At 43.5% G+C, this 13,599-nt stretch overlaps 1 protein-coding gene across 1 annotated transcript in view; it reads right to left on the bottom strand.

The window, feature by feature from the left end:
* The window catches only part of LOC145349490 (collagenase 3-like), a 63,957-nt gene that overhangs the window by 32,930 nt on the left and 17,428 nt on the right, over window positions 1-13,599 (bottom strand). Inside the window, exons 3-6 of the mRNA XM_080198025.1 lie at window positions 10,978-11,123; window positions 9,953-10,078; window positions 7,364-7,525; window positions 3,157-3,265 (exon numbers count right to left, since the gene is read on the bottom strand). Coding sequence (XP_080054151.1) covers window positions 3,157-3,265; window positions 7,364-7,525; window positions 9,953-10,078; window positions 10,978-11,123 — 543 coding nt within the window. The remainder of the gene's footprint in view (window positions 1-3,156; window positions 3,266-7,363; window positions 7,526-9,952; window positions 10,079-10,977; window positions 11,124-13,599) is intronic.

The following is a 13,599-nucleotide window of genomic DNA, read 5'->3' as shown; positions in this document are numbered from 1 at the left end:
AGAAGTTCCTCCTCAACTCCGTTCTAAACCGCCTCCCCTTTATCTTGAGGCTGTGCCCCCTAGTCCTACTGTCTTTTTTGAGCGGGAAGAGTCTCTCCACCTCTATCCTATCCATCCCATTCATCATCTTATATGTCTCAATGAGATCTCCCCTCATTCTTCTAAACTCTAACGAGTACAAGCCTAGTTTATTCAGCCTCTCCTCATAGCTCAACCCCCTCAACTCCGGCATCAGCCTAGTAAACCTCCTCTGCACTCCCTCCAAGGCCAAAATATCCTTGCGCAGGTGCGGCGCCCAAAACTGCACACAGTACTCCAGCTGCGGCCTCACCAATGCCCTATACAGCTGCAGCAAGATCTCCCTACTTTTATATTCAATCCCCCTCGCTATGAAGGCCAGCATCCCATTCGCCTTCCTGACCACCTGCTGCACCTGCAGGCTGGGTTTTTGCGACTCATGCACAAGGACCCCGAGGTCCCTCTGCACCGTCGCCTGCTGCAGTTTTTCGCCACGTAAGTAATAGTCCTTCCTACCATTCTTCCTACCAAAGTGGACCACCTCACACTTGCCAACATTAAATTCCATTTGCCATTTCCTGGCCCATTCGCCCAGCCTATCTAGACCAACATGCATCCTGTCTACACTCTCCCCATGCACCACATTGCAGAACAAACTCGACCACAATCAATGGGAACGAACACTCAGCCAGAGTGATATCCGAGATGAAGACCCTCACTCTGTTTGAGGAGTGAGCCCTTGAGCTGGCCGGAGAGGAGCAGGACTGCACCTGTGCTGGGACCAGGTGGAGGGTGCGGGTAAGAGAAAATGATGAGAACCCCAAAAACTCCAGTCACAATGCCGTTCTCACACGAGTCCAGTTGCTGCTCTTATTCCCGTCATGCACCAATCCCATCTCTGTTTCCTTGCAGATCAAGCAGTCGACCAACCTGATCCATCCTCTCGCACTCTGGAAACAATGGACCCAAGTAGCTCCAAGGAAAATATCTCAGACAAGCTTGGAAGGGGTATCACAGCTGTCGCCCTAGCCCTCCACCAGCGCAGATACTAACTCCTCGGTGGGAACATGTAGTAGACTGGCTAGTAGGTCACTAACTGGTGAACATCGCACTGCGGATGATCCACAGCAAGTGGAGGCAGGAACATCCCAGGTAACTGGCACTCAGACTGATGCTGGACATCCCTAGCTCTGCGCCCCTTTCGGGCCCTGGTCAGTGCCTGAGGTCCTTCCTCAGCCTCCTCTGGGAATCACGTCTCACTGCCCTCCTGGGTGTTCACCTCATCAGAGGAGATGTGATGGGCCACCACCTCCTCCTCATCCAGCTCCTTGCCGCATTGAACTGCTAGGTCACAGAGGGCACAGCACATCATGGTGATGCACAATACTCTCCCAACTCTGCATGACAGACAAGCATCTATCTTGGATAGCCTTTGTGTCCCCCCCAGGGTAGGGACTGAGGTCACGTGCGAACATTGACTTGACCTGTATGCTGACTTTCTGGGAGGGGGAGGTGAAATGCAGCTACAACACTTCATGTTTCTGGGCTGCTTGCTGAGCTCTGTTACCTTTTCCCCTTGTGTTAGGGGCTAAATCTGTGTCACCTCTCTCTTATCGAGAGGTGCAAGCCATGGAGAATGATGCTTTGGGACTCAGCTCCCAACTCTTTTGAATGAAATAATTAATCCATATGAAACGAACTGAGGGGTAAAAGTAAAAGGGGCAGCCTCTTAAAGGGATACTGCCTTCAACAAAAATAAGTCACAAACGAAACTTAAAACATCAAATTAAAATGTAATTAAAGGGGTCAATAAGGTACTCCAGTCCCTGCAGGGCCCAACAAGCACAGAAGGCCTCGACGGTGCCCGTGGACACCTCATGCTCCGATTCCATGGACATGGACATCCAGCTGTGAATGTAGCCGAGGTAGAGGGGCAGACAGTCGGGTTAGACGGCGGCCTTGATCACCCGCTGCCTAGGCCTGCTAATGGTGACAAATAATCAGGCCCAGGAGCAGGTTCACAAGTGCGTCCTCCTCCTTCCCACCCCATTTGCTCTGTAGATCAGGAGCATGGGGCTGAAATGCAAACAGAACTATAACAAAAGCATTTTTTTAATCACTAGAAAGGGAGTGCAGTCTAAAGCATCCTATATACGCATGGTCCGCACAAAAGGACAGGTATCTTGGAGTCTGTGAACAAACTTTTTTCAGCTCACCCATGCCTATCACAGAATGGTTAACCATCTATCATAGTGGGATTTGAACATTGAACCCCAAAGCATTACTCTACGATTGTGGTTTACCAGTTTGGTGAACCTACATCATTAAGCCAAAGGAGGAGGATTAACTAGTGGATGTCAATCAGTGGCAGAATCATGCACTACGGTACTGACTTAAGGGGCATAATTGACTCATCAAGGAAGGGTTGGTGATGTTATTAGGAAAGTTCCATCCTCCTGTGGCAGGTGAGGCTCATCTGATTTATTTCAAATCTCCAGATTACTGTTAGGGAAACAAAGGTAGTTTTAAAGGACTTATGATAAACATTAGAAACAAGGTATAGCTTAAAGTGGATTTAATTTAATGTTTCTGTGCCTGGAAGGGTAAAACCTAGAATTAGATTAATGCTTGATCAAAGATGTTTATGTTTGGGTGTTAGTTTCAATTTTCAGATGTGATTCAATTATAATTAATGAGGGTTATGGTATGAAGAATAAATAGAAGTAGCAGGGCTTGTTTAGCAATGGGAGGTAAGATTGGAAGGGTTTTTATTCTTAGTTTAGCTGAGTTTGTGGGCAGTTGGGGACAAGACACCGCAAAGTGAACATCTCTCAATTCTGCCAGGAGAACTTGAACAGGACGAGGGAATTACAAAGATGCAAGCTTCCGAAGAAAAAAATTACAGTCCAGATAGCCAGGGAATTGGGACAGAAGGAATGTTATTTGGAAAGTCTGGATTATGGTTTGGAATGCAAACCGTTCGAGGAAAGCACTATTATGAGAGAAGATTATAACGCATGTTTTTGGGAATGGCTTTTGGAAACTCTCATGTCTCAATCATCTGGGGGGGATTCTGAGCAGGAATCCACAGACACTAATTTGAGTTCAAAGAACTTGGGTAATAAGTGTACTCTTTACCCGTTCTTGAAGAAATAATAATTTCTGTTTATCCTCACAGAAGCATCCATGAACAAATTTGGGTCACAGGGAGATGGTTGCTGAGTTGGATTCTGGCCTGGATTCTGTCCTGAATTTAAAGAGAAATGATTGTGAATGGCGCAGAAATAAGAGGAAATTATTACACTGTCAATACAATAATTTGGCACACATAAAGACAGGCATAATGGCACTTTAAAATCATTTTCATCCTTATGAATATCAATGTGCCAGGTTCTTCTAACACCATCCGAGGGTATGTCTGATCTCATTGATGGACAAATGGACTACAGGTGCTGACATAGTTGTTTGGAGTGGAGATGGAGCAGCCCTGGGAATCGTCAGCTTTAACAACAGATCCCATGGAGACTCACAGTGTAAAATCATAAGAAATAGAAGAAGGAAAGAGGTCCTTCTGCCCTTTGAGCCTGTTCCACCAGTTGATAAGGTCATAGCTGATCTGAAGTTCCCCTTTCCTGCCTCTCTCCCAAAAGCTTCGACTCTCTTGCTGATAAAAGATCTGTTAAACTTTGCCTTGAATATATTCAACAAACTAGCCTTCACTGCTCTCTGCGAATTCCAAAGAGTAATGATCCTGTGAAAAAACATATTTGATAAGGTGCCATCAATATTTATTGCAGAAAATAAAAGCTCATGGTGAAAGGGATAACGTTTTGGTGTAGATGGAAGATTGGCTAGCTATCAGGAAACTGGGAGTTGGCATAAATGGATCTTTTTCTAGTTGGCAGGATGTGTGAGTGCTACGCCACAGGATGAATGCTGAGGCCTCAACTTTTAAAAATTATACAAATGATTTGAAGGGGCTGAAGGTATGGTTGCTAAATTTGCTGATGACACAAAGATAAGTCGGAAATTAATTTGTGAAAAGGATGTAAGGAGGCTATAAAGGGACATAGATAAGTGAGGGGGGAAGATCTGGCAAATGGACAATAATGTGGGGAAATATTAAATTCTTCATTTAGGAAGGAAGAATAAAAAATAAATTTATTATGCTGATGGTGAGAGTTTGCAGCTGTGAGGTGCAGAGGGATCTGGGTGTCCTAGTGCATGAATCACAAAAGGTTAGAATGCAGGTCCAGCAAGTAATTAGAAAAGCTAATAGAATGTTATTGTTTATAGTGAGGGGAATTGGTTACAAAATTAAGGAGATTCTTCAGCAAAACAGTAGCATTGATGAGATCATATCTGGAAAATTGTGTACAGTATTTGTCTCCTTTTTCCAAGAAAGATATAAAGGCATCAGACGCAGTTCAGAGAAGATTTACTCGACTAATATCAGGAATAAGTGAGTTGTTTCCTGAGGAAAGGTTGGGAGGTAAGGTTTTTAATTAATTAGAGTAAGAGACAATTTGATCTAAACCATCAAGATCCTGAGGGGTTTTGACAGGATGGATGTGAAGACGATCTTTCCACTTGTTGAAGAATCTAGAACTAGGGAAGTATTTAAAACAATGTGGTCACTCATTTGGGACAGAAATGGGGAGAAACTTTTTCTTTCAGAGGGTTGCGAATCTTTGGAACTCCTCAACAGAGTGAATATTTTTAACAAAGAGCTAGATAGCTTCTTGATTCACAAAGCGTGAAAGGTTATTAGCAGCAGTTAAGCATGTGGGGTTGAGATTACAATCTGATCAGCCATGATCTACATGAATGGTGGAGCAGGCTCGAGGGACTTCCCCTGTTCCTAATTTGTGAATTCTTATGTTATCATCTTCATTTTAAATTGTGCGACTCCTTATTTTTCTAGATTATCCCAGGAGAGGAAACATCCTCCCAGCGTGTATACCTGAGAAGCAGCCTCAGAATCTCATGTGTTTCTTTAATATCACCTCGCACCCTTCTAAACTCCAAACAAGATCAACTTGCTCAACCTTTCCTCATAAGAGAATCCTTACATTCCAGGAATCAGGCTAATGAACCTTTTCTAAATGGCATCCAATGTGCTTATATCACTTCACAAATAAGAACATTAAAACTATAAAGAGTGCTCCAGATACAGTTCCTACTTTAACAGTCTACCCACTTGCAACAAAGACCAATATTTCATTTGTTTTCATAATTGCCATATCCTGAATGGTAACTTTTTTGATTCATGTGCAAGGACACCCGATCCCTCTGCACTGCAGCATTCTGCAGTCTCTGTCCATCTGTCATAGGAAAAATATTAGAAGCAATTATTAAAGATATAATAGGAATGCACTCAGAAAAGTTCAAGATAATCAGTGGGGTCAATATAGTTTCATGACAAGGAAATTTTGTTTAACCAACTTGAGGGTGGCGGGGGGGGGAGGAGGTGGTGCGGTTGGTGGAATGACATGGTGGCACAGTGGTTAGCACTGCTGCCTCACAGTGCCAGGGAACTGGGTTTGATTCCTGGCTCGGATCACTGTCCGTGTGGAGTTTGCACATTCTCCCTGTGTCTGCGTGGGATTCCTCTGGGTGCTCTGGTTCCCTCTCATAGTCCAAAAGACGTGCTGGTTAGGTGCATTGGCTGTGCTAAATTCTCCCTCAGTGTACCCGAACAGGCTCTAGAGTGTGGCGACTGGGGGATTTTCACAGTAACTTCATTGCAGTATTAATATAAACCTACTTGTGGCTAATAAATAAACTTTAAAAAACTTTACTTCAATTTCTTTGAAGCAGTAATGTGTAGAGTGGATAAAGGGGAACCAGAGGATGTTCTGTGCTTAGATTTCCAGAAGCTTGCTGTGAAGAATAAAAGCTCATGGTGTTGGGGGTAACATATTGGTGTGGATTGAATATTGATTAGCTAACAGGAAGCAGTGAGTACATTGAGAGGAGGACATAAGGAGGCTAAAAATAGATTAGTGAAGTGAATGGGTAAAGATTTGACAAATGGAGTATTCAGTGGAAAAATGCAAAATCATCCATTTTGTCAGGAAGAATTGAAAAAATCATGGAGATGGTTCTCCCAGCCTGCTGCACTGCTTTAGCAGCGCAATGGGCCAGGAGACATCAGTGGAGGCCATTTCGTGGGCTCACCGCTGGGCGTCACAGCTTCTATGCATCTCCAGTATGGAGTCAATTTCAATATTTAAATCCCTATTTACATCCCATTTTTAGGTGCAGAACAGACGTCTCCAGGCACGAGCGTCCCCCCCTGCACCAATCCTCCCCTCCACCGCTCCCTGGCAGGAGTTGTTCAGTACAGTGGGGTTTACGATGCTCCCCATGAATGGGAGACAGGTGGACTGACTGCACTGGAAGGAATAGAAGCCATGGAGGCCCCCCAGGAGATCAGGGATAAGGAGGGGTTCCCCTGATGCAGTGCCAGCCTGGCAGTGTCAGCCTCATTCCCTGACACTGCCCAACGAGCAAACTAACAATGCCCAAGCAGCAACTTGGCACTGCTGACCAGGCATTGAGCAGTGCCAAGGGGGTAGGGCCAGAGGGGGCAGGGTCTATTCAGGCAGGGCCTATAGTGGGGCCAATTGATGGGTAGGGCTAGTTCTGTTGCCACTCTGCACAGTGACATAGAGAGAGAGAATGGCAATTGATGTTGGCCATCTGGATGGTGGGGTGGGGAGGTTGTTGTGGAAATCTGTCTGGCTAGGGGGGGAGGCATTGAAACTGACCTGAGGAGTCTGGGAGGCTAGCAGTTGGGGTTGGAGAGGAAAGTGGAGTGCCAGAGGGACAGTTAAATTGCAAGGCTGGCCAGTGATCGGGAAGCTGGCAATGCACACATGTGCTGATCTCCTCACTGACAGATTGACGCATGTGCAGTGGCTCACTCATTGCTCTGCTGCTGGCCTCTCTGATGGCAATAGGTCCCTGATTTTCAGAGTGAATCCCATTAGGATACTCTGCATGGCTCAGAATGTCAGAGATTCATTCTGAAAATCCCACTAAAAAAAACCAATGGGAGTTACTCTCGTTTTCACATGAATTGGGGATTTTGAATGTTTTTGAGAGATTCCTGGCCCATATTATCAAAATGGTAAGAGATTGCAGAATTGCGAAAGGTTAGTATGCAAGTACAGCAAGTATTTAGGACATTTAACAGGAAGCTAATAGAATCAAGATTTTGCTTGGCTACCAATATATCTTGTTAATTGATTAGGTTTTGTTTGACAGAGCTCTGGATTCTATTAAAAGAACGATATAATTGTAATTCAAGGATACAATATACAGGTCATTCTCACTGTACCATATAAAGACTGGATTCCATTCATATCATCTTTTGGAAGCTTATATCCATTAGTGTTCACATATTTATAAAAGGGATACATCAAAGCATTTTGATCCCTGGAGTGACCGAGTCCCAGAGAGTGTCCAAATTCATGGGCAGCAACGAGGAACAGGTTGACTCCTAGAAAAGCAATGTTAAAAAATTGAGTTCAAAACTGTTTCAAGAATAGGTTATTAAGCTTATGGTTTATTACTTAAATGTACAAAATCTTAGGTCTTTTGTGAATCCTCCATATGTTGGAGATTATATACGATGGATTTGCAGTTTGGCAGCAGACAGAGTCCATGCCCTCCCCAACTGCAAGCCTTGCCTTGCAGCCCTTCCAGCTACTCTCCCATTTTCCCAGTTGGGCTCCATGCCTGCAGTCCCTGCATGCCTCGGGCTATCTACCCCCTTCCCAGATCAGGGGTGTTGTCCTGAAGCTGACTCAAAGTGACAATCACTGTTAGGCAAAGCCTTACCATCAACCCCACCCTCCCTGAGAAGGTGACATGGTATCATCAGCAGTGATGCTGTGTGCTGAATTAGAGATGCCATGAGCACTGCATGATGCAAGATAGGCGAACAAGCCTCCAAGTCCCAAGCAAATTGCATGTCGCTAGGTTCCCATTTGGCACTGTGAATAAGGTCGGCCTAATTGCATGCCAATGTGTCCTATTGATCCAGTGTGGGAGGATGATTCCGGCCAGCATCCCTTTGAGTGAGTACTCCACAGTCAAATTCATGCAAAACACATTCTCAACTTGTGCCACTGGAAAAATGTCCTGCCATTGGAAACTTGACTACAGCAAACTGGATTTATGATGGCATAAAACTGATTTTCATGCTCCTGTCATATTTCTCATTCCAGCCCGCCATGATACCCACTGTGGACTGGAGAGAACATTCCTATCCTTCAGGCTGTTCTGCTAATTTCACATTTCCTCCCATTTAATACTTCTGCTTACAGTGACCACTGACAAAGATGTCAGGATGATGACTCCGAAGGTGCAGCTGAGCAACAAGCTCCTCAATCACATTTTAATTTATTGTTTTAAGTTTCCTTCCTGCATTTTTTTTTTGTTTAGAATGGTTCACCCCGTTTACCACTTATTTTTGCTCTTCTTGCTTTCTCCTTGAGCTTGGTTACTTTAGTTTAATTGTTTTAAGCAAAAAGAAGGCAGAACAACAATGGGAATACACTCAAATTAATTCTGTGGCACCAAGTTAATAATCCGTTTATAAACGCTTTAGTTCACATATACTTCACATTTCAGTGATTGTCTGAACTTTAATTGGACATAAAAGGAACATTAATTGTGGTTCTTTGCACCCATATTAAAACTAAAGGCCAGTGTGCAGTCTTATCGGCTGTTCACACCACGCTCCAGCTGCAACAAGTTGGAGAATTTCGTGCCCAGTCAAATCTCCATTCACTGGAATGGGATGGGAAAATCCCACAGGTGCGAACACCCAAAAAGTTCCAGCCCTGGTGTTTTATTCTCAGAATGGAACTGATTGTGGAAATTCAATGTTACATGAAATTGAAAGGCAAAGGCCTAAAGAATAAAACTCCAAGGGACCATGAATGTCCCATTTGCACATAATTATAAATACCTGTGATTTTAAAGTGCTTTGTAAAAATATATTTATAAATTCTTGTAGGTTTCAGCCTAGCTTTCCATATTTCATGATGGCCAGAGATTCAGTAAATACACATCTCATTAACCTGTGCTTAACCCTCTCTCCACTCACATTGTCTGTACCCTTAAGACTTGATTACCTGTAAAGACATGCATTCCAACCATTATTTTGTAAATTGAGTTTGTGCCTTTACATGCCCTGTTTGTGAACAGAACTCTCACTTACCTGATGAAGGAGCAGCGCTCTGAATACTAGTGGCTTTTGCTACCAAATGAACCTGTTGGACTTCAACCTGGTGTTGTGAGACTTCTTACTGTGTTTACCCCAGTCCATCACCGGCATCTCCACATCATAACTTTGGAAGGGCATTGAAAGGCACTAGCAGAAACTAAAAGATCAGCTGGCGGAGAAGAGAGTCCAGAGAGTGGCCAGCAATTGTCCATCCTCAAACTCAGTCCCTCTTACTACAACCAATGCAGCAGAGACTGCTGTGTTAAAGTAGGGTTCCGAAAGCACACCAGATGCTGTTTGACACAGGGGTAACCACTCAAATAGAATCTGTCTTGTATAAAACTGCTGTCTTCTATTTTAACAAAGGTTTTACTTTAAACATGACTTCAGATGGAGAACATAGAAATTTGGTACAAATATATTAATCACCCAAAATGAAAATGTACACAGCACATTTCCAGGCCTTACAACCTTAATTTTTTTTGCACATCAGGGCGCTTGTTGCCAGAATAACTTTAAGTTAAAAAGCAATACATCCATTGTCCACTATAGTTATCATTTCATCTAATATTACAAATGCATGCCTGTGGCAAACAACCTGCCCCTCTGCTGCCTCAAATCTGCTTGTTTTCCATCAGTAAGGACTCAAGCTACTTAGCTTATAGAGTTTTCATTAATGTTGAAAACACCTACCTCTTTGATTTGTTGTCCACTTTTCATCATCATCAAAATGAGCATCACCGCCAATACCTGGTCCAGGACCAAAGGCATGGGCCAGAGTTCCACCTCTTCCATCAAAAGCAGCTGAATCGCCATGAGCTATCAAAAACGATTGAATAAATATGTCAGTAATGATTGACTTGCAGCTCAGGATGAAAACCATAGGTCTTTGTTTGGACAGGGATTAAAATATAAGAATGCTGGAATAATACAGTTGAGCAATCAGCAGCTGTAATAAGGCAATATTTGCATTTCAGGTGTATATTTCTCATTGGGCTGTGTTCCCTCTTTTGTCTTTAGTCTATTAACAAGATTTTATTATTCTTTATTCTTCATTCTTCATTCATGGGATGTGGACTTCTTTAGTGATGGCAGCTTTCATTGTCCTTGAGAGGTAGTGGTGAGCTATCACCTTGAATTCAATTCAAGAGTTCAGAGTCAATCATGATAGTTGGGGATTAGGGGTCACATACAGTCCAGACCAAGTACAGATAACAGGTATGTTTCACACAAGCATGTTAGTGAACCAAAGAGCTCTGTAGTTGCTATTGGGTCACTATTACTGATGCTATTTAAAACTCCACAGCTGGAATTCTCTGACCTCTGCCACTGCTGGGATTCTCCAGTCTCGCTGCAGCGAATAGAGTTTTGACTGAGCACCAAGTTCTCTGTTCTCACTTGGAACAGTTGAGGGGCAGGTCGTGTGAGGCACGACTGAGATTGGAGAAGCCTGGCCCACATCTATTTAAAGAATTGAATGTAAATTCACCAGTTGCGAAAGCAGAATTTCAATTGACGTTTCCAGACTGTTAGTGTCAGTCTTCAGATTCTGAATCCAATAAAATAAACATCTATTATTATACCACCTGCACCTGAAATATCACAACCTGCTCATTTATTTACAGATGCAAATTGGTCTGCAAATATTTCCAGAATTTTCTGTTCTTATGTTGAATTTCCAGTATTTGCAGTCAGCTGATTTTATTGTTTGAACATACCTCCAGTATCAAATTTAATTTCAATGTCTGCAGGAAATGTTGTCTGAGTAAATGTCAGTGGAGTAACATCAGCCCAAATTTTAAAAGCCTTTTGCAAAATATCTTCCACAACTTCCCTTGACAAGTCCATCGTATATCGCTGTACCCTGTGGAGACAAAGTCTATTACATCACTATCTGTAAAAATGTCTTCACTCTCACTGAACCACTGACTCCAATCCAGGGTCACGGGGAGTTGGAGCCTATCCCGACAGACACTGGGCATTAGGCATGGTGTGCCCAGGACAAGACAGGATACCAGCCCATCACAGGGCACACACACAGCCAGACACACTGAAGGGCAATTTACCATGGCCAATCCACCTAATGCACACATCTTTGGACTATGGGAGGAAACTGGAAGACGCAACGCAAACCCACATAGACACCAGGAGAATATGCAAACTCCACACGGAGCCTGGGTTTCGTGGCCTCACTCATCCCGAAACAGTAAAATCCCACCCAAGATCAACTGACGTTTTCATGGTCCGCTCCTCGGCCTTTCTGATTCCTGTGGTGGGCGAGGCAGTAAGATTCTGACCAGATAGTCACCCTGGAGTTGTGAGGCAGCAACCGCTGTGCCATCCTCATTTTTAAAAGGTTGAAGGATAATTATGCTGATTGTGTGCAGGTGTTTCTGAGGTCAATGTTTGCCCTTCAGAAAACAGCTCATGCCACCTACTCCAGTCACTCCCACAGTGACAAACATTAGCATCCAAACAGCAGAGTTCAGATGGCCAGTTTCCAGGGAGAGATTATGTGAATCACTGAGAAGGAGTGAAAGGGATTCTGACAGAGAACCAGTTCTTGATTTTATTCAACTGCTGAACCCATGGATTTAGACAGCAAAGGGCCTGCCTGCAAATTGAATTCAGCAGAACTTTATCAATTCATTTGAGAATGTCCCAGCAGCATGAAATGTTTGGGGCATTTCTGTGTGAAATGATTCTACATTTGTGCAGTGCCGTGTAACCATCTGATTGAGCTGCCCAACATCATGCAGACCAGGGCCTTCTACAACAGGCCCTTGTGGGCAAGGTCCTAAACTCAGACAAAGTCTCCTTGACTGGGGTCTGGGAGCCCAGTCGCTCTTTTGCTACTTACAATATTGGCTATCTCAGTGGAGTGGACAGCTGGTTTGTGATGTGGAATGGTGCCAACAGTGCAGGTTCAATTCCCGTACTGGCTGAGGTTATTCATGAAGGCCCCACCTTCTCAACCTTGCTCCTCACATGAGATGTGGTGATCTTCCAATTAAATCACTACCAGTATGCTGTCCAGCAGCCTGTGGTTATTGGGGATGATGGTGACTTCACCTTTCACTTACAACCTGGAGATTACAGTCTTCATAAATCCTCAGTCACGCATTGTGACTTTGAATTCAACAAATCTGATCATTTGTGGATTAGCATCAGAAAATGATAATGGAAGCTGCTGGGTTGCTGTAAAATTCCCACTGGTTCCCTGATAGTCTCCACTCCTACTGTTACATGTGATTAATAAACTGGGAACTCTATATTGAGAGAGTTCATTTTGGATGGGGTGGGTGGACTAAGGGTTGTCATTGTGGACAATATATTTACTGGTATTAATTGATTTGAAGGTAGTGTTGAAGTGCTTTTGCTGTTCAATATAATTGATAAATGTAGAGATGATTTGTCCATTTGCCAAACATGTTATTGTTTCAAATGCCGGTTTACATGAGGGAAATAGTGAATTTGTGCCCAGGTAAATCATGTAACAGTCAGTTATGAACTTAAAGCTTGACAGAATTCTCCAGCCATTGTTCAGAAAGAATAATGGAAAAAAATCTCATGGCCACTGGCAGAATTGTTCTTGTTGGACAAAGGATTTTGAAAGTTTGTGAATCTGCATATTTCTGTCACAGCCTCACTCAAAAATTATGATCTTGATGGAAATGTTCTGATAGAAGGATTTTGGGCCTGTTTGTTAAAGGGTGAGGGGCAAGGATAAGATGGCTAACTCTTCATCATCTAAAGCTGCAACTGGTCTCAATGTGTATGTTCTCTCTGATTTTTTTCCTCTCCCAGAAACAGAAAAACAGTTTGTCTGGTGAGTATAACAAATACCATGATAGTTCTCGACATTTCGAGTGTTTTTGTCACTCTCAGCTTGGAGATCAGGTGCAGTTTTAACAAATGAATGTTCCTCAAAAGGCACAGGAATTAACCATGTGATATTTGACTTTGTAAAAGCTTTTTCCACCACATTTACCGAGCAAACTGCCTGGAAGACTTTCAAATGGATGAAGAGAAATATGGGCCTGAGGAAGTATAGCTTGAGAAGGGCTAGGGATGTGGGGGGTCATGAAAGAGGGCGTTGATGAATGGGAGGGTCATGAAGAGGGTCCTCAATATCAACCTGAGATAGGGGCACTGTTTAAAAATAGTGCCCGCTCTCTGTGAAGCTGGCTTTACCAACAAGTGGAGCTTAAGCTCCACTTCTCTCGGAACCACAAAATCCATCACTCTCCATTGTTGGGAGACTGGTATCTGATTTGTGGCAGCATTTGTGCCTGATGACCTGCAACTTGAAAGAAATGGCGGAGGTGATAGTGGATGCC

The sequence above is a fragment of the Carcharhinus amblyrhynchos genome, chromosome 10 (genome assembly GCF_965287045.1).
Source record: "Carcharhinus amblyrhynchos chromosome 10, sCarAmb.v2.hapA, whole genome shotgun sequence".
Taxonomy (NCBI): Eukaryota; Metazoa; Chordata; class Chondrichthyes; order Carcharhiniformes; family Carcharhinidae; genus Carcharhinus; species Carcharhinus amblyrhynchos.
This window is presented reverse-complemented; position numbering and strand designations above follow the sequence as displayed.